General features: G+C 34.9%; 3 protein-coding genes across 18 annotated transcripts in view; 2 read left to right on the forward strand and 1 right to left on the reverse strand.

Moving 5' to 3' along the window:
• The window catches only part of LOC111435890 (calmodulin-binding transcription activator 3), a 12,658-nt gene extending 3,869 nt beyond the window's left edge, over nucleotides 1-8,789 (reverse strand). The window contains exons 1-11 of one of the 7 annotated variants that reach the window (XM_023073485.1): nucleotides 8,458-8,789; nucleotides 8,368-8,424; nucleotides 7,688-7,807; nucleotides 6,073-6,185; nucleotides 5,792-5,880; nucleotides 5,604-5,646; nucleotides 3,622-3,826; nucleotides 3,391-3,504; nucleotides 2,986-3,287; nucleotides 1,221-1,532; nucleotides 351-1,042 (exon numbers count right to left, since the gene is read on the reverse strand). In XM_023073485.1, the coding sequence (XP_022929253.1) occupies nucleotides 351-1,042; nucleotides 1,221-1,532; nucleotides 2,986-3,287; nucleotides 3,391-3,504; nucleotides 3,622-3,826; nucleotides 5,604-5,646; nucleotides 5,792-5,880; nucleotides 6,073-6,185; nucleotides 7,688-7,807; nucleotides 8,368-8,407 (2,030 nt within the window). In that variant the 5' untranslated portion in view covers nucleotides 8,408-8,424; nucleotides 8,458-8,789. The other 6 variants (XM_023073486.1, XM_023073484.1, XM_023073490.1 and 3 more) reach the window with 6 other exon arrangements.
• Nucleotides 8,790-10,037: 1,248 nt separating this feature from the next.
• On the forward strand, nucleotides 10,038-15,186 carry LOC111436035 (pentatricopeptide repeat-containing protein At1g63070, mitochondrial-like). Of its 10 annotated transcripts, none has more exons than XM_023073709.1 (4): nucleotides 10,038-13,159; nucleotides 13,308-13,377; nucleotides 14,295-14,355; nucleotides 14,465-15,186. In XM_023073709.1, exon 1 carries the CDS (start codon nucleotides 10,363-10,365, stop codon nucleotides 12,604-12,606), a length of 2,244 nt encoding a protein of 747 aa, XP_022929477.1. In that variant the 5' UTR covers nucleotides 10,038-10,362; the 3' UTR covers nucleotides 12,607-13,159; nucleotides 13,308-13,377; nucleotides 14,295-14,355; nucleotides 14,465-15,186. The 10 variants fall into 10 exon arrangements, with proteins under 10 accessions (XP_022929477.1, XP_022929471.1, XP_022929474.1 ...); XM_023073703.1 differs by having other exon boundaries at nucleotides 14,312-14,838; nucleotides 14,871-15,186; XM_023073706.1 differs by having other exon boundaries at nucleotides 14,312-14,400; nucleotides 14,517-15,186.
• Nucleotides 15,187-16,912: 1,726 nt separating this feature from the next.
• Nucleotides 16,913-20,242, forward strand: LOC111436086. The gene is made up of 7 exons (XM_023073783.1): nucleotides 16,913-17,023; nucleotides 17,319-17,406; nucleotides 17,501-17,553; nucleotides 18,488-18,790; nucleotides 19,039-19,144; nucleotides 19,266-19,374; nucleotides 19,875-20,242. The coding sequence occupies exons 1-7, from the start codon at nucleotides 17,003-17,005 to the stop codon at nucleotides 19,954-19,956; spliced, it is 762 nt and encodes a 253-aa protein (XP_022929551.1). The 5' UTR covers nucleotides 16,913-17,002; the 3' UTR covers nucleotides 19,957-20,242.
• The last annotated feature ends 75 nt before the right edge of the window (nucleotides 20,243-20,317 follow it).

The raw sequence follows: 20,317 nt of genomic DNA on the forward strand, positions 1-20,317 counted from the left end.
TTTTTTTTTTTTTTTTTTTTTTTTTTGAGCATAGATTTTAGTATCTATTTTGATTTTGCCCGTTTCTTTTTCCCATTAATTTTTCTCCTTTCAAAGTTTGTATTGAAAAGTATTTACATATACACTATCCAAATTCTTCTCCTTACTCAAGTTGCATCCCTATAGCATCATAACCAAAGCATCAAATTCTTCTAACTATCAAATTATCAGTTCCTTACTTTCTTGAAAAAAAAAAAAAAAAAAAATGCCAAAAATAATACTTTGTCAGCAATAAGGACTTTTTAGAATTCCTGTACAAGTAAAGTAATGAAAGACGAGTAGAAGCAGCAAACCCAGTTAAAGGTGTTTACCTGCCAAAGAATGCAGCCCAATGTAGTGCTGTCCATCCATTTGCATCACGAAAATTGACGTTTATACCAGCAACGACTGCCGGTAGAAGGGCCCAATCATAGTTAAGTGCAGCAGCAAAATGTAGCACACCTTGACCATGCTCATCTAGTACGCTAGGGCCTCTCCCACCTTCCCTTACTTTCTGCAATAGCCATACGTGTAACTTCTCTTTAAGTAGCCTTTGAAGCAGCAACTCTTTTGTGCTTCCGAGGGAAACATTCTCATCCCACCTAGGCTTCATGAACTGATCCCATTCACTATTGTCAACTTTTAGCAATTCACGGACTTTATTAAAGCCTGATCTGTCACTAGAGCTGTTGGGATCAGCAATCAAAGTGTCTGAACAGCTCAGACATAGCAATTTTACGAAACGCAAAGCAAGTGCTTCGTTTGTGATGCTAGTATCGTACATAACTTCCACATCTTGAATGCACTTAACTCGGTATTCAAAGTTTTGCACTTCACTACAAGCTAATCTATTGGAACGTGTAACATAAAAGGGAACCCTCCCAGCCTTGTGCATGGGAGTAAAACATCGCAATACACCATTTGCTATAACTTCCGCTGGTACTTCCACCTCGCCAAACATGCAAGACCATTTAAGATTTTCCACTTCTTGTTTACGCTTCAAGAATTTCCCTGATATCAAAACCTATAAAACAGGCCTATCAAATGATTGGGGAAAGAAAAGGAAAACCTATCTAATTCTAACGTATAATATGGACCTGAGATATTGATAACTCTATTGGATTCCATCTCTATAAAAGACAAGATTCAACTTGATTTACAAGAAGATATCAGAATTTTTTTGAAAAATAGCTTTGTAGTACCTTGATTTCAGAACCTTCATATGCCCAGCTTGGTGAAAAATCAATAATGCTAAAGAGCTGTTCATGGGAGAGGGAACGACTGAACATGTATGTATCCAGATGCGCTTGAGAAGAGATGCTGGAATTACCAACCTCATTTTCTACACTATTCCAGTGTGCTCCAGAATTGCACTGCATGCTTGCCTCCTTCACATCTCCTAGTTCTCTACTCATCCATTGATTAAAACTATCACTCTTCCTCAAAGCTTCAGTAGTAATAGCATTCAATAAAGGCTGTTTTTTTGCGAACTTGGATTTCCCCTCCAATGTCGCCTGTCCATCAGAAATTGAGTTTGGGTAATAATCGTGCTTGTATTTGAAAGCACTTTTTGGAAGCATTCTTATATTGACTGATCATTTTGCATCTCTGGATCCATTTGGGTGGCTGATGATATGATTTAAAATTCTTTAAACAAAATTTGAAACAGGAACCCAAAGGGAGAGAAGAACAAAAGTCAGTATAGTCTATCAATGTTATCAAATTGTTTTCAAAACAAAAGCATGAAAATATTTCATGGTTCGAGTGACAATATGATCGAAAGTTCTTGGAATAGCAGAAGCTTCAGTCATATTGGCGAAAAATACATAATTAATGTTTTTTCTTTTTTCTTTTTTAATAAGAAACAGAACTTTCGTTGAGAAAAAAAATGAAAGAATAAAAGGCATTACGAAAAAAAAACCCCACAAAAGAGCCCAATTGGAAAAATGGACTCCAATGCATTACAATGAGACTTAACAAATACTTATGAAAAAAATGTCATCATTGACAGCCTAAGAGAAATATAGAACTTGACAAGGAACCAACGTCACTGAGGCTTAATATCATTTAGGATGAAATTATCTTGATTTAGAGGTTTTAGCATTTGTGATCTAGGGGTTTGCACTATAAGGGTTCGTAGATCTAATTGATTAGGGTTTTCATATGAGACGTATTGATACCTTTCTTCGATAATTTATAGAGAAAGAATGAAGGCATCAGATTTAATCCTATTGGCTTGCAGGGGCAACAAATATCGATTGATGAATATGAAGTACTAGCGTCTATGAAGGACCTGGTCACATGCTTATAGGCCAGATGATTTCACAAGAAAATTCCTTAAAGAGTTTTGAAATGTTCTCAAATTAGACATTATAGACGTATTTCATGAATGATTTCACAATGGTCCTCTAACTTTCTTTTAATTCTTTGAGTTGTGATTCTTCCTCTTCCAAACACTTGCGTCAACTCAAAGTGGGAACAAAGTTTTCGAACCGTTTTCTCCTGCACTCTAGTCAACCATGTTGCAGCTTTTCCATTGCTACCCCTTTCGTCAGTCTTCCATTCTTTTGTGTTCTTATTTTATAAAAATATAGTATTTTGGATTTTAATCTCACTCGATGTTTTGAAATACTAGTCAAACATGTTGTAGCTTTTCCAATGGTACCCTTTTTGTTCGTCTTCACTTTTTTTGTATAATTTTTTACGGGTATAGTATTTTGGATTTTACTCCTATTCGATGTTTTGAAATACATGCATAGGCAGAGGGTATCCATTTCTAGGGCATATGACTAGAAAGTATTTTGTTCCGTTTTTCTACTTCAAGATCTGTGAAATAAATAATCAAATGCTAATACTACAAAGTACTTATCCAGTGGTACCCTTTTGAAGCATTATTCCGTCTAATACATGGAAGATTTTTGATAGTTATACTTTGAAAATTACCGAATAAGTTACAAGAAAACTAACCTCACAATCTTCCTGGGCAAGCAGGTGATTACCAAAATCTTCCCTTTTACATCTATCAGAGAAGGGCAACCCCATTATCCCATCACCTTGTTTGGGAACATTGTCTAAAATTTTAGGTCGAGATGTAGAAAATGATGGCTGCAGATGGGGTGAATATATTCCAGTAGCACCACTTTTCAAGACATTATCAGAAGAGAAGCAAAGGTTCTTGTGGGGCTCATGAATTGATTCAGCATGATTGCTGTCTTTACTTCTATCTGATGATGTCGGAAAGCAATTCCCACCAAAGGCTGTAAAGTTTTCTTGATAATTATCGGACGACAATTCAGTGTATTACCATTAGTTGGTAGCCTGTTACTTTTTTTTCAAAGAAAAAGAATCAAGGAAAAGTAATGAGCAGTCTACCTGATAATGGTGCAGGATAGTTTGGATCACAGGGCTCACGACTAGTACTTTCCATGTTAGACCGTTGTAATCCAAGTACAGAATGGAAAACATTACTTTCTCGGTTACCATATTCTGCAAAAGAACTAATGTTAACCAGTAGAACATTGTTAAAGCAATGATAAATATACCCAAGCAATGATTTCAATTCTGGGCTGTGGTTGATTAAGAGTTCATGTACAATACAAGCACCTGATTCAGCATCTTCATATTCTGATGCCTGCGCACTGTTCAGGCTAATCTCAGTAGTTTGTGAAAGTATTTGATAATTAGATGGATGAAACCTACAGGACTTAGAAGCGTCCATTCCTGAATGGCTCGTAGTTTCTTCAGATTCTCGAGAAAAGAGAGCAGCTTCATCAGTCCCCTGAATACGATTGAAATTTGCTCTATTGCTCTGATGACATTTCAGCAAACTCGAGGTCAATATAAGCACTGAACAAAAGACAACATTTGAGAGGGAAATTTTTTTTTTTTTGATGAGACAAAAGCATCGGAGGGGTAAGAAAAAGTATAAGGTGGGAAAGTGAGTTATTCCTTCAAATCTATGACGATAGTAGAGTTCCGTTTGGCTGTAAGAATTTATAGAAGAAAAAATATGTCAAGATGAAGTGCTTGTCAATCCTCACATTCATAAAAGTGGTCGAATTCGTTGGCAAGCAATTTTTCTTCACTATTATTTGGAGCATTTTAGAGAGAAAATTGATAATTTTCTCAAGGGTTTAGAGGAAGTCTTAGATGAGGTTTTGAGTGTGATTTATTCAATGTCTCCTTTTGATGTCCTCTTGAAATTCGTTTGTAATTATCCTTTATAGTGTATTCTTTTGGATTGGAGTTTGTTGTGATAGCTAGTTGAGAACTCCTTTTGCAGGCATTTTTTTCTGTACGCCCTTACCCAAAAAAAACATATTTTGTACTCTAAACAACTATATCAATTTTTGTTATTGTTTCAATTTTGTCCTTCCCTCCCTCAACCCTCACAATTACGCACTTTATTGATATAGATTGGGCTAGTTACTCCAATGACAGAAGCAGAGTATGCCAGACATTGTAACTTTACGGACAACAATTTAATTCTTTCCTAATCTAATCAAAATGTCTCAATGTCTAAGAATGAATTCAAATATAAGGATTGGCGAAAGCAGGACTAAACGTATAGGGGATGAATCTTTCCTTTGTGAACTTAATTTTTCTCCGTCTTCTGCACCCACTCTGCTCTGCGACAATGTAACTTGCATTGCTGCAAATAATTATGCATCAAAGAACCGAGCATTTTGGGATTGAACATGATTTTATTCCCCAGTTAAGAAGCTCAACTAAGGGTTGTCAATAAGAAGATGTCCCCTCAAAAGATCAACTTGAACTTGCAGCAGATATCATGACCAATAGACTTCCAACTTAAATGTTTCTTAATTGAACCAAGCTCACCATCCTTAATAAGCCCGTTAGCTCACCATCCTTAATAAGCCCGTTAGCTCACGCTTACGGGATATTAGATAGTATTCTCAAATTGATTTTCCCCTCGTCTTTTCGTTTCACTCTTATGTATACAACTCGGTTCTCAGTTCTTCTTCTTGTTTCTTTTCCTTTTTTTTTTTTTTTTGGGTGATAAAACTTGTCCTCACAGTTGAATTGCATAGAGGTTACTATTTTTGCTGACACGTATGCATGCTGTCATCATTTTTTGTCCATTTAATCAAACTCACTCGTTGAGCTAGTGCACTAAGCTCATAGTTCCAATTACGTAACCTTCTAATTTCCTCTATCTATTCATTCTAAATTCATACAACTACCTACAAAATAGTCAACACACCCAAGAACCATAAAACTACCTCTACCCCCATTCAGAAATGGAGAGGTGTGGGGGGGGGGGGAAGCTAATGTGCAAGATCAATTCCAAAAATCTACATGCAGGTAAACAACGTAACAAAATCACACTTACGCTCCTCAGCCCTGTCCGTACATGAATTCATTCAATCATCACTACTTGTTGGTACTCATAAAATGCAGCAAAGATATTTTTTTTTCATAGAGCCAAGGTTTGGACAATATCATCAAAATACACCCGATATGCGTACAATTGTGCTATTGATTTTCTTAATCCACCAAATCTACTTTAAAATTGTAATCCGAAAGCTAATTGAAAAAATACTTCAAAAGATTAAAATGCAAACCTGCACTTCCAGATAGTGGACAAGAACTATGTGCGATAAATCCCTGCAGAACCCATTGATAAGGTAAGCAAACAAATATATAGCCATTTAATCAAACCTTCAAGCAATAAAGCTATGGGTTGACAGTAGCAAGGCCATGCAAAAGCAAGCTTGAATGCATAATATGCATGCTATTATTATGAACTCACTCTTCCAGCATCCAATAAGTGCGCCTCTGAAAATTTTCATTTTCTTCCCCATGTGCATAGTAACATTGCAGCACGTACACACTTCCAGCCTAAACCAAAGAATTTAATTGTTTTCTATTAAAATGCACAAATTGCTCGACTATTAAACAGCAAAGGATACAATCAAATTACCTGGCCAATACAAAAGAGTTGTGTTTGAAGCATAATCAGAGCTTTCAAAATTGCCTCAACAGTGAGCAAAAACGGAAAGACAAACCAAATGCATCTTTGAAGCTAATTACCTTGAGCCTCTCGTGAGCTTCCTTTACCGCCTTTCCTTTCTTCTTCCTCCAGTTATGTCCATCCTTGCGGAAGTATCTTAACACCTTTCGATCATAAAGAAAAAGTGAACCACCTGTCAATTATATAGAAATCAAGCCAAGGTGCAAGCTTCAACCTTGAATCAAGAAGTATAATTTTAACTGGGTAACAACTACTGTCTTAAAGAACATTTCCTGTCAATGTGCATAATCATTTCTCCTTGCAAACCTATTTACCTGTAGTGTGGGACACCCATACAATGTAATGATCCGAGTATCTAACATCTTAGAAATCTTGGAATAGGAAATTTCCTTCTATAACATATACCAGAGTCCAGGAAGAATAGTTAGCGTCGTGGAATCTCAACAGTTTCCTTTCATTTTCTGTTAAACGTTACCTTCATCCATCATTTTTATGGTGATATTTCATCAGTTTCTTCATATGTAAGTAGTTCCTTGCTTGTTTATTGCCCTTTATGACCCTCCATAGTCAAGCACATCCTTATGAAGGCCAGGATCATATGTACTTGTGTGTAAGAAAATTCTTTTTTCTTATAAAAACTCAATTTTAATCACTATCAGAAAATGATCTAGAATTTACAAAATAGATCATGATCGAATTCCTGTGATTGCCCCTACCTAAGATTAGTTAGTTAGCTAGCCATAATACTTGCAAATAATGATAAGGAAATTTGTCAGCAAAATTTTCCATATTTGTGCTAGAGCTCAATGGCCTGCAGGGACCATGGAGCCATGAATCAACACTCAACATGAAGCACAATGCCTTAGAAATGAGTTTCAAACCACAGTAATCAATCAATTACTGTTTGGTACAGTAGAGAACCTATAGAAAGACTGTTTTAGCTGAAGCACTCCCTGGTCAAAATGAACCAAACACTAACTGATGCAACAAATATTCAAAACATTGACCCATCAATTTGGCGAAGGAAATGGTTGAGAACCTAGACAGAGATTGTGGAATTTGACTGCAAAGCCTTTCAACCTAGAGGCACGAGGCATCAGACTTGGGAGGGAGGGTCAACCTCCGTTAGTGCATCAAATGATGCAATTCTACTACATATTCTACAACTGTATCAAGAATATGAGTCTACCATTTGAGACTCGAGAGTCCTAAAGCAATGGAAAACTTTTTAATGTTGAGCAAAGAATGTAGCAAGAAAGATGTCCACCAACCAATATATAAATTATAAAATGAAAGATGCTAAGCTCATGCAAGAAAGGTTCTACTGGCGAATACTGAAAAAAAAAAAAAAACATAATAAACGATATTAAGATAGCAAGCAAGGATTTGAAGTAGATGATTACACTGAAGAGTTTTACTGCCTAAATTCACAAAAAGATCCTTGCAGAAATTGAATCATAGCAAGCTGCATTCCTCATTGCAGCTATTTTATAGAAACAAAGTAATAACCAAGACATGTTTTGAAATCATACGCTTCTATACAATTACGTTAAGCTCGCAGGAAGCTTTGAAGTCGTTGTTGACATTTTCTTAGAAACCCAACAATAATGCTAGAAATGTTCAACTATCATATGTAAATAACTATAGATCAAAATATCACTTAGGAAATCATACTTGGAGGCATATTAGCAGGCTCTGAAGCAATAGAAAATTTATCGTGGTTTTTGAGAATTTCACATATTTCAGCCGGGCGTAGCCATCGATGTTTTGCTTCTAAAAGGTTTTGTTCAATATCTGTATTTGATCAAGTAACAGATGTCAGCAAGTACAACGATACGAGAAGGTACAAGAACCATTGCCTCCGTCAATTTCTCTATTCCCATACATAAATATATATATAGAACAATGAACCAGAAGGAAAAAGCACCAGAAGAAAATATAAATTACGGAATATGAATTACAGTAGGAGAATGTAAGAAGATAATGATGTGCCTAATGTAAATAACTTCGATCTTCTGCAACTTATTTTCACCGACTAGTATCACGACCAAGTACATATGGATTATGGAGATAAACAAGTTTCGAACATTCAGAATTTCTTTCAAGGACAGCGTAGTGGACAAAATAGCAAGGAAGTAGAACAACCAGAGCTCAAAAGATTGAAAAAAAAAAAAAATCAAATTATGTCTATAGGAAGTTTCTAGTCAGAGTTCAAGAGAGAACAAATCACCAGAAAGAAAAACGTTCAGCTCAGTCAAAACACTCGCAGAAAGTTTCCGGAAAGAAACAAATCAATTCAGACGGCAACTTTCACAGAAAGAACCAAAAACTGAAGCTCAACTTCTAAATCTAACCTATTGAATTGCCAGGAGTGTGACGCCCGCTTTCTGCCATGTTTTGGAGCTCGATTGGCGACGATTAAGATCAAAGCAAAGCCACGCTTGACGCACAAAATACCGCAGGCGATTGCTGACCTCGATTGCGAAGTTAATCACGGCCAAGAACTCTCCATCATGTGCGAAAAATGGAAGAAGACGATGAATTTGAGTGGAATGGAGTCAAAGCATTTGTCGACGACTGTTTGAAGCAAAATTGAGAATAGTAGGTGTATTGATTCCTTCGTCATAATTGCAACTGAATTTCCATGACAATGATCATAAAAAAAGCTCATTATTCGTTGGCAAATCCTTACATTACAGCGATCAGAGTGTTGAATTGAACTGTTGATGAACCAATCATTCATGCGGTGATACTTGCGCGTGTTCACGCTTGTACCTTCCTAGATATTCAAAATGGTCCACTAATCTTTTACATCATTCTCGCTTTGTTATTAATCTTTTAATCTTGCTTTTTTCCTTTATCTTAAACGTATTATAACTTCTCTAGGAATATTACATTATTTAAAAAAAAAAATATATATATATAACTTCTCTACATGCATTTTAAATATTCAATTTTATATCGAATAAATTTTTTAATATTTGAATTTTAAATAATAAGTTATTAACTTATTTAATATTTTAAAAAAATCTAAGGTTATAAAATTCAGTTTCATATATAATATATTAATTAAATTTTTTTAAAATTATTAAACGTGAAATTAAAAATCGGGTGACATACTAATTTTTTTTTAATTTTAGAGACTTTTACACAAAATTTAAAAGTATTAGAGACTTTTAAAATTTGATCTACTAAATAAACAAAATTTTTAATGTTGATTAACGGTATAATTTAACCCAAAAAATATTATAACTAAAATTTGAAGGGGTATACATACACGTTTAGGATTGAACATATATAGAATAACATTTTAATGAAAATTGAAACATTAACGTGTAAATTTATAAACTTGTTCAAGTTTAATGTTTAAATGGATGAAATTGAAAATTTAAAGTTACAAATGATACAATAATAAAAGTTTGATATTTCTATTTATAAACTTGGGAGATTATGGTAAAAAATAAAAAATAAAAAAAATTAATAAAAATTTCCTTAAACGGCTTGTCTAAAAAAATATCAAAAAATTATAAAAAATTCAATAATAACCATGCAACTTCAAAAGTCTTAAAAAATACTATATATATATATATATATGTTGACATAAACTTTTTAAAATATTTTAAAAAAATATCTTAAAAAGTTTCAAAACAAAATTTAAAAATTTAGTAAAAGAGTAAAACATGTTAATACTATTTTAAAATTTTATTGGTATTTTTAAACATGACTACAGGTATTTTTAATTTTTTTAAAAGAGTAAAAAAAATGTATTAATTAAACTTTTTAATTTTAAAAAATATTTATATAAATTCTATTTTTTTAAAAAGTAAAAAAAGTATTAATTAAATTTTTTAATTTTTAAGAATATTTATATAAATACTTTTTTAAAGACTTTTTTTTTTTGGAAATTCAAGGGTATTGTAGAACCTTTTAAAATTATAAATATATTTTATTAATTTAACGATAAAAAATTCCAATAAAATTAAAAATAACCCTAAATCTTTTTAGAACCAGGGGATGTGTTCTGGTTCTGGTTCATAAAAAAAATTGAATTTACGTATAGTTCGATTTACAATGGGTGTTTTTGGTTCATGATTTTGGGTGTGCTAAAACCACCGCCGCCCGGTTTGTGAGACAATGACCTCTGATAGCCGACTACCGGAGATGGGTATTTTCTCTGCACAATCCCTCAACCCCTGCAGCGTCTAGTCTTTAACCTCGTAGCTAAGGTAGATAAACCTTTTCAACTTCGAAATTATCCATTTCTGTCTCATTGCTTAATTTTCAGACCTCCAGAGAGTTGGGAATTAGCCTCCGGAAGCAAAATTTAATCAAGTTCATCTTATTCATTCATGGGTTTTTGCCCATGTTCGAAAGTATGTTCATCTGAGTTGTTTTTCCTCCATAATCGAATTCTTCACTACCATCTCTTGAGAAGAGCGTGCTATTCTTCCTTGTCGGTGTTGTTGGTTGAAGACCAAGTGTTTGATGAAAGTCCAGTAGCTCAAATTAAAGCTTTTCATGAAGCTAACGCCACAAGAAACTGTTCAGTTGTTTGGAGGAAGGGGCAGCTCTTTCCTTTAGTTGTTCGTGTTCTAAAATCTTTGAACTGGACGGTGGCGAGGCAGGTAAGATTCTCGACAGCCGTGAAACATTATGGGTATTTTAACTCTCTATATGCATTTAGAATTATGGTTCATGTATTTTCACTGGCGGGTATGCGGAGGGAAGTTTACTCTCTTCTTAGAGATATTGTTTGCCACACTAGGAAGGCTGAGCAGGATTTATTTGCATTGCTCCCATTTCTTATGGATTCAAATTATGATGTGGGGAAGTTAAGAATTGTGTTTGACATGCTTATAAAGGTTTTCTCTGGTAATTCAATGGTTGAGAATGCTGTGGATGTGTTTATTCAAGCTAAGAAAATGGGGATTAAGCCAGAGATTTCGTCGTGTAATTTTTTGCTCAAGTGTTTGGCTGAAGCAAACAAAGAAGATTTTGTTAGATGTTTGTTTGAGGATTTGAAGACTTCTGGCCCAAATCCTAATGTGTATACCTACACAATTATGATGAACTTCTATTGCCAAGGATTAAATGGGCGTGATATCAACATCGAACAAGCAACCCTTTTCCTTCAGGAATTAATGATGAGTGGTGAGACACCCACTGTTGTAACATACAGCATTTACATCCGTGCACTTTGTAAAGTAGTTTCTGTTCAGTCTGCTTTGTTCTTCATTCAAAGTCTGAGACTCAAAAACCAACCTCTTAATGCTTATTGTTACAATCCGATTCTTTATAAATTTTGTTTAGAGGGTAAGATAGAGGAAGCTCTGAAGGTTTTGGAGGAAATGAGGGGTTATGGAATACTACCAGATGCATATAGTTATAGTATTTTAGTTGATGGGTTCTGCAAAAAAGGGGAAATCGAGAAAGGTCTAAATCTGATTGAGGAAATGGAGATTCATCGATTAAAACCATCCTTAGTCAGCTATTCGTCTCTGATTTATGGTTTTTGTAAGAGCGGATTGATGGATGTTTCCCTAGATATTTTTCGTAGACTTCAGAAACTTGGTTACAAATATGATTTCATTGTTTATGACATCTTGATTAGAGGATTTTGTTCTCATGGTAATATGGATAATGCTTACAAACTCTTAGATGAGATGGTAGACAATCATTTATGTCCTGATGCTTTTGATTTTGGTGGAATGATTCGTTGGTTTTGCAAGATGGGACATTTCGATAAAGCGATAGGACTTTTCAATTTCATGCTAAAATATTGTGGTTTGCCTGATACGATGATTTGCAATTTTATCGTCGACGGGTACTGCAGAGAAGGGAAATTGGAGGAGGCCCTGAAATTTATGATTCATATGGAAGATCTAAGTATTATGCCTAACTCATACACCTACAATATAATCATGAAGAGGTTGTGTGAGGAAGGAAGGCTGGAAAAAGTGTGGGAGCTTTTCCCTGTAATGCTAAAGTTGAATATTCTTCCAGGGGTTGTACATTACAGTACCCTTATAGATGGTTTTGCAAAGCATTCTAATATGAAGAAAGCATTAATGCTGTTTGAAAGAATGCAAAGACTAGGAGTTGCACCCAACACGGTCACGTTTACTATTATTATTAATATGTTGTGCCAGAGGAATGAAACATATTGGGCATATAAATTATTTAATGAATTGATTGTAAAAGGCATGATTCCGGATCAGATTTTGTACACGTCCATGATCGCTGGATTTAGTAGAACCGGAGACATGAAGAAGGCGTTGTCTTTGTTTAAGAAAATGTCAAATGAAGGATGTTCACCTACTGTTGTTACTTACACTTGTTTAATTGATGGATTCTGCAAGTTAAGACGTTTGGATCTTGCAGGGTTTTTGGTTGATGATATGAAGAGAGCCAATCTTACACCGGATGTGATAACTTACACTGTTCTTATTTCTGGGTTTCTTAGACTTGGAATAATTGACAAAGCACACGAACTGTTCGATGAAATGAGAGCGGATGGAATAATTCCAGATGATGTTACTTATCAAACGCTGGGTTTGCCTTCTAGCATTGTTGATCAGAAGTTGGAAAGCTGAGAAAATGCTTTGTCTGTGGCTTACTTGGTAGAGTACTCTCTCTATTTCTTTCTCTCTAGTTTGTTTGTTGATTAGAATCACTATTGTCCTTATTCTCATGCATAAAATATGTATGTTTATACCGTACGTGATGAAAAATCTCAAGCCTTGTCTAGCCTAGAACAACGCACGTTACTAGTTATGCTCTAAACATCATTCAAGAGATGATGTGATGGTATGGAGACGGTGTATTGCATTTGTTGCTACATCGTTGGTGTAAATCAAAGTTCCTTCTGTTCAGGTCGAGCATGTAGCGAGGAGATGATATGTTTGTCATATCTTTTCTTTACATCATAAAGGTATGTCCTGCCATATCTTTTCTTTCCCCAGATTGTACACTTGGAACGTGGCACCAACTCGACCATTACAGAATGAGAGTCCTATCGGTTCGATGAAGGACATCATGAAAATGTTTCTCAATGAAGCTTAGTGCACTTCCTGAGAAAAGAGGAAATAATGTAATTTACGGCCGAAGAGAGGAAACAAGTCTGTAGCAATTGGCACACACGTAGAGGTATGAAGACTACTTTTATTCTATTTCTTTCATTAAATACTAAGCTTGTTCTCGTTTGCCTCAAAACAATTTATAAAAACCAATAATGTAGATCCACTTATATGGTTAAACTGAACAAGCTTAGTATTTCTTGGACATTTCCTTTCAGATCTAGGACATTGCCTGCGCTTGTCGGGGATAATCTTGCTATTTAAAGGGACCACTCGAGCTAACGAAAGGTTTGCTCAAATTAATCATACTTTCTTAGACTACTTGTGGTTGTCTGCTTGAGAGTAGTTATTGTGTAAGGAACTTGTGTAAGGACTTGTTATTGTGGAACTTGCATATTAGGAACACATGGAAAAGGTGTAATGTCAACATGTATCGAGACGGGGGAGATTGAGGGGTTTAAGGTGGGGAATGAGTCGATTCGCCTTTGAGTTTGAAGATGACACTTTCCTTTTATATTCGGGTCAGGAAAAGTCGTTTGTTAATCCTAGTAGGTTTTTGTCGTTTTTTGAAGTGATTTTGACATTAAGATTACCAGGGTAAGAGCTCAAATAGTGACTTAAATTGCTGCACTCCAAGTTAAGCTTGGTTGTGAGGTGTGTCAGCTCACTTCTTCTTACTTGGGGTTGCCCTTAAGTGGTAATTCGAAGAGTTGGACCTTTTGGGATTCTTTGGTGGAAAAAAGGTCTTCTCTAAAGGGGAAAAAATCACTCTTATTCAGTCGATGTTGAGCGAGATCCGAAGCTATTTCATGTCTTTCTTTGAGACCCTGTTGGGGCGAGCGAGAAAATTGAGAGCGTTATGACACATTTTTTTGTGGGAGAGGACGAACGAGGGCGGAGGGCACCCCCAGGTCAGGTGGGAGGTAGTGTTGAAACCTATAAGTTTAGTAGTTTTGGGTAGTGACTGTGTCCTTCATCGGACCGAACATGCTAGGTAAAGCTCGAGGGTTCATTTTTAAAGGGGGGTGGGGGTGGGGGTGGTGGCGACGACTCTCCATGATTTGTAACAAAGATAACAAACGCCGTTACATTAATTAGTCTCGTGATGTCGTGATAGTTGAATCTCGAGGGTATTGGAGTAGCTTTACAAGGAACAATGTTTTTTTTGTTACCAGTTACTTATGAACCTTATAAAACGTTGACAGGTTTGTCGTTCACGTAGGGTCCGAACTTCATCGGTCGAGTGAATTGGCAAGTCGTAAGAAGGTACCATCGAAATGTTACGTTCTGGCTGTTACTCGTATTATGCTGGTTTGTTGTCCTGCTAGTTTCTACTCTATTTATTTATGTAACGATGCTTCAACAATTACTTCAGGAAAAGCTCAAAGTCAAGAGGCCATCCAACTTATAGTTCATGATTTTTTCAGAGTTGTAGGAGAAAGGGATGTTTCTCTTTGCATGGCAGCCAAATGATTTCAAGGTTATACCACTGAGCCAAACTTAACGATCTATTACGAGCCGGGGAAAGGAATGATCTCGACTACAAGGGTATTTGCTAGCATCAAAGCCCTTCATTATTATTAGTACGATGGGACGGAGGGCGCACTAACCCTTGATAGAAGCGTTGTCCTGAAGGACTAGTTGCTTCCTAAATGCCTCTTTGACTTTTATGTCTATATTTATTCCTCGACATAAGTTTCAGATACCTTTCTCTCATACATTCCATTGTAAAAAAACGACGAACATACCGTGGCAAACTCATCAAATAATTCTTCGGGGAGAAAGGGAGGTTTTGTTTGGTCGGTCTGGACTAATAGAAACTTGTCCAGAAAAGCGACCAATGGCTTCCTGAATGCCTCTTTTAACTTTATATGTCTATATTTACTCCTCGATATAAGTTTGAGATACTTTTCTCATACATTCCATTGAAAAAACGACGGAGATACAGTGACAAACTCATCGAATAATTGTTCCGGGGAGGAAGGGAGGTTTTGTTTGGTTTGGAAAGACAAACGTGAGGCTAGGAGAGAGGGTAGGACTTAGGTGAGGAGCGCCTGAAACAGTTTGGCAACCCGTGAAGGCTTATTTTGATTTAGACATTTGTTTTGTTTCTTCACAAAACAATCAGTCTTCGGCCTTTGGCCTTCACATGCGCAATTCAAACAAATATCCTACGTTTTTTCATTTTCCCCATTTTACCCCTATCCTTTTCCTCTATTCCCTGATTCTCCCTGTTTCCGTCCCACGTGAAAAGTTTCCTCGATTTCTGCACTCGGTGGGACCCACCCCTTTGGGCCCACTTTCATATTTTCTAATTCTAATTTTGGTTTTCTTAATTTTCTTTTTTTTTTCTCTCTCTCTCTTAATTAATTATCATTGTTGTATTATTGCTGCTTAAATTTATTGTTATTGCTAATTATCATTGTTGAAAATTCTGGAGGAGAATAAAAGACTGTTTTAAGGGCGTGAAACCTTCTCCAATCAGACGGGTTTTAAACCTTTGAAGGGAAGTCCGTAAGGAAAAGTCCAAAAAGAACAATATCTGCTAGTGGTGGGTTTGGGTCGTTACAAATGGTATTAGAGCCAGACATCGAACGATGTGTTAGCCTTCTCGCTGTTCCTCGAAGGGGTAAACATGAGGCGGTGTGCCAGTAAGGACGCTGGGCCCAAAGAGGGTGGATTTGGTGGGGGTCTCACATCGATTGGAAAAAGGAACGAGTGCTAGCAAGGACGTTGGACCCTAAAGGGGGTGGATTGTGATGTGATGTCCCCACATCGGGAGGAGAACAAAAGACCCATTTCCCTACCAGACACATTTTAAAGTTGGAAATCCAAAAGGAAAAACCCAAAGATAAACGAAAAATCCAAAGATGACAAAATCGGTCATAGGTTTGTTACACATTTGATAGTGTTATATATATATTATTGTTGGAGGGAAAATGCGAAAGGAAATGTATTTGTTCATATTTTTGAAAATAATTCTTTAATGATTTTATTTTAAAATATCACCTTCTTATTTTGCATTTATTTATCGTTTATGAATCATAAAACAACCCTTCTATTTTACGACTCAAAATTTTAAAATAAAATTGATACATACCTAATTCAACTGGCTAACAAAATATACTATAATACTTATTTGAACTGGGATTTAAAATTAGTATTTCGATGGTCCCAACATTTTCTGTGTTTTCGACATGATCATGATATCTACTTGTCTTAAAATGCTTCTAAAAGTAATAATTATCCCCCACAAACCGAGTATGTTTAACATGTTTTCTTCTCACTGAGTTCTTTTAACATATTTTGTCCTCACTCACATGTTTTAAGAGATCTTGAAATTCGAATTATGATAGTCTGGAAATTTACTGTATTTCTAATTAAAAAAAGAATGTGTGAAATTATATAAAAATAAGAAATAGATACCAAATACATATGTTTTTCAAAATAAAAACATTTTGAAAAATTTAAAATATTTAAATATTTATTTTCTTGCCTTTTCATATAAAAATAAAAATAAAAAGTTGAGATATAACCTAACCATTATGTAGCTTTTTTTATGCGTTTTAAATCAATTATTATTGAATAAGACGCAATTAAAAAACACAAAAAGAAATTTAAAAAAAAAAAAAAAAAAAAAGCGAAAAGGGCATTATGGTCAGAAAATAACTAGCATGGGCTATGCCAAATCGTGCCAATCAGAAGGGACAAATAAAATAAAATAAAATTCATTAAAATAAAAGGAAGAAAAAAAGGAAAAAAAAAAAAAAAAGCGCTCCCGATTTCGATGCAACGTACTAACGTCTATATCTATGGCTCTTCTCTCTCTGTCTCTGTCCATTTGATTTTTCGATGGCTTTTTAATGGCCGAGGCTAGAGCCGAGGGGACTCAATCTCTCCTAACCTCACGGCAATGGCTGTTAATCAGTGTCAGGTAATGGTGACATTTGTTTTAAGTCGACATTTTCAATGCTTGTTATCAAATCACCAAAAGCAAGTTTCAATTAGCCCTTCTTCCTCTCGATTTCCTCCACACTGTAATTTTAGACTCGCAAATTTGGTTTATTCATTCGTTTTTTTACAGATTTCTGTTGTGCTGGAGTTTTTTTGTTGGCTAAGAAATGAGAATCTAAAGATTCGTTTAAGCTTTGTGATTCTATCACTTATGTACTCATTTTGCTTTTGGCGTTGCTTTGAATTATGTATTTCCCTTTTTCGTTCCCTTTCAGACTGCAGCTGTGTCGAATGGAGTTCTCGTTCAAGAAAAACTAGCGAAAGTTACTGGACTTGACGAGAGGGAGCGTCATTGTTCTTTAGGTATTTTTCTTAATTACGCTTTGTAAGTGAAGTAATCCGTAGTTTTAGATTTCCAGTTGCATGATGCTGATAATTAATTGTTTTCGCCATTCAGAAATTTTGCCAATTCTCTTTGAGAAGACTTCGTTCCCCTTCCAAAATTCTTTGGTAAGTTCGTTTTTTATGGTGTATTGCTTTTCCACTATATTTTGGTATTTTCTCTCTCTCTATTTGTGGTAACAACTTGATGGAGCTCACCATTTCTTCTTTTGGACATGGCGTCTGGGGCCATTGTTTTGTGCAAGAAGAAAATAACTAGGGCAGATGTAGCAATTAAAGAAATTTATGAAAGTAGCCGAAAAGAAAATTTTTAATGAGAAAAAAACTAGCAAATGATGCATTTAGATCGCGTATATCAGTTCTTAGTTATGAAAAATACATAATTATTGTACTTCATTGAAATTTTTGTTTGTTAATTATACATCAAATCACTGATTAGCTAACTTCAATTTCATGAAACTATTATCTATAATTATTATCTTACTTTATCATGTTGGTTACCTTTTGTCTTTTAAAAGCTATGTTGATTGCTTTCAAAATAGTTGATTAAGGTCTAAATTGTTTATTAGTTTCGCAATTATTTCTGTAAAAAAGCTATCCTCTTTAGAAACGCAAAACAAAATCAACCCACCCACCTCTCACTTCAAATCACCTTACAGGGCATAATCTCTTACTTTTGTTGTAGTCCTTTGCCCACAACCATCAGTGCCCAATCAGATTATTCTCCCATTCAATGGCTCGTTTAATCTATTTCTATTGAATTTATTTTATTATATTTGATGAATATATAGATCTCTTCAATTGTTTTTATCTAATAAAAAAGATAAACTGCTTTGAAAATAATCCTATTTACTTGTGGTTGTCATTTTCTTTCTCCTATTGGCCCTTGAAATGCATATCTATGTTCTGTGTTTCTTTTTTTTTTCTCTAAACATTATCATTTTTAAATGAATTCTAGATAATTACCTTAGTTGATGATTCACACTTATAGTTATGCTATATATCTCGAGAGTTTCTTTTCAAATATTCTTTATTTGTTCAGGCCCATGATTCCTCTAGCTTTTTAAGTACCGAGGGATTCGACAACAGTCCAGAGTGTGATCCGCATTTGGCTTTCCTCAGCTTCCTGGAAGTTACCCATCCAACAAAAACTAGGATGTCATTGGAAACTTCAGATACTCGCTTGACTTGCCAGAACGTAATTGACATACACGTGAATGCTGGTGATGCTTGTTCCTCGTGCATAGTAAATATTGATATTGACAAGGACAAGCTGGACAAGCTCAAAACATCTAAATCCTATGAAGGAAGTTTTGAAAGCTTGAGAACTGAGAGTACATTAGTGGTAACTGAACTCATCTATTTACGCAAATTTTAGAGATGGCTTTTCCTTTTAAAAAAATGAAAATCATGATCCTAAAATGATAGCTAATTGATTTGTAAATTATTTAAACCACTCTTATCATGTTTAAATTACTCTAGACATGTTTTTTAATCATTTGAAATCAATTTAATGGGTTTGATTTTACTTTTTTAAAAGTTTTGAAGTTCTACATACTAAGGTGTGTGATCTGTATTCTACGTCTCTTACAGCGCATTGAGAAGGTACTGCAGAGACAGTCCAGTCTTAAAATGGGGGCGAAACTTATGCAATATTTGTTGGATCATGGACTTATGTTGCTGAAGTTCTCGTCTAAAGGTATGCACGCATTTGCTTTCTAGTGCTTGAAAAACGCAACAACTTGTATAGAAAATTTCAATCAACAAGGAAAATTCAATAATCTTTTATCAATACTTCAATTTCTTTTGTTATTCATCAGAAAAATCAGGGATCGAAAGGGCTCAGGACGCGTCAAACAACAGGTGGAGAAAATATAAACGTTCTGCTTCATTTGATTCAAGAAAGATTGTTGTTCTTTTCTCGGTATTGTGAGTACCAGATTCCTAATCTTCTGTATTTTGGTCCCAGTCCAATTACTGAGTTGAATTTTGGGCATTTACGAAAAAAATGCAATTTATCTTAGAAAGTCCAAAACACAAGTGACTTTTACTGCATAGCTATTGATTGAGGATAGATGGAGGAGGTTCGTGAAAAAAGTGCTTTAAAATACTTAGACTACTTTTAAATGTTCTTAAATCTTTTGTAAGATCTGAAAATTGTTTTTTAGCACTTTTGGAACACTACCCTTTTCCTTCTCATTTCATTTCTTTTTCTTTTTCTTTTTCCTTTTTCTTTTTCTGTTTCCCTTTTTAGGGGAAAAAAATGCTTTTTTGATATATAAACTATACCATCCTTGTAGAGAATCAAGATCCAATCTATCTATAAGCTACTCAAAGTTTTAAATAAATAAAAAAAAACAACCTGTAGGTAACTTGATTGTTCATCAAAAAAAGAAATCTTTTATATCAGATGATTTTGCCATTTGCAGGTCAAGCTTGGGAACCTTGATATTGATATATTTGACTCTGAGAGTTAAGCAGCAGGGTGGGGATGGACCTGTTGCTATGTAGTCTTGTATGGTTCTTCTTCTTTGCCTCTCTACAAATCTCTTAAAATAGTTTGCTTTTAAATTTTATGTTCTTATAGATCATCTTATTTGTACATAAATGTTCTTCCACTTTATGGCTCCCGTAGGAACTTAACACAGTAGTGTTGTGATTAGTGAATGTGTTTTGACAATGGGATGATCCCCTTCCTTGGCAAAGAACTTCAAAATCCTTCATGGAAATGTTGGGAGATCTCCATTTTATAGGAATGTTGGTAAAAATATTTTATGTTCATGGAAAATTATGTTCAGATTGTGTGTATATATAATGTATATACATAATTTTTTTTCCTGTTTTATACATTATATTTGAGTGTGTATCTATA

This window comes from Cucurbita moschata, unplaced genomic scaffold, assembly GCF_002738365.1.
Source record: "Cucurbita moschata cultivar Rifu unplaced genomic scaffold, Cmos_1.0 Cmo_Scf00051, whole genome shotgun sequence".
NCBI classification, from domain to species: Eukaryota; Viridiplantae; Streptophyta; class Magnoliopsida; order Cucurbitales; family Cucurbitaceae; genus Cucurbita; species Cucurbita moschata.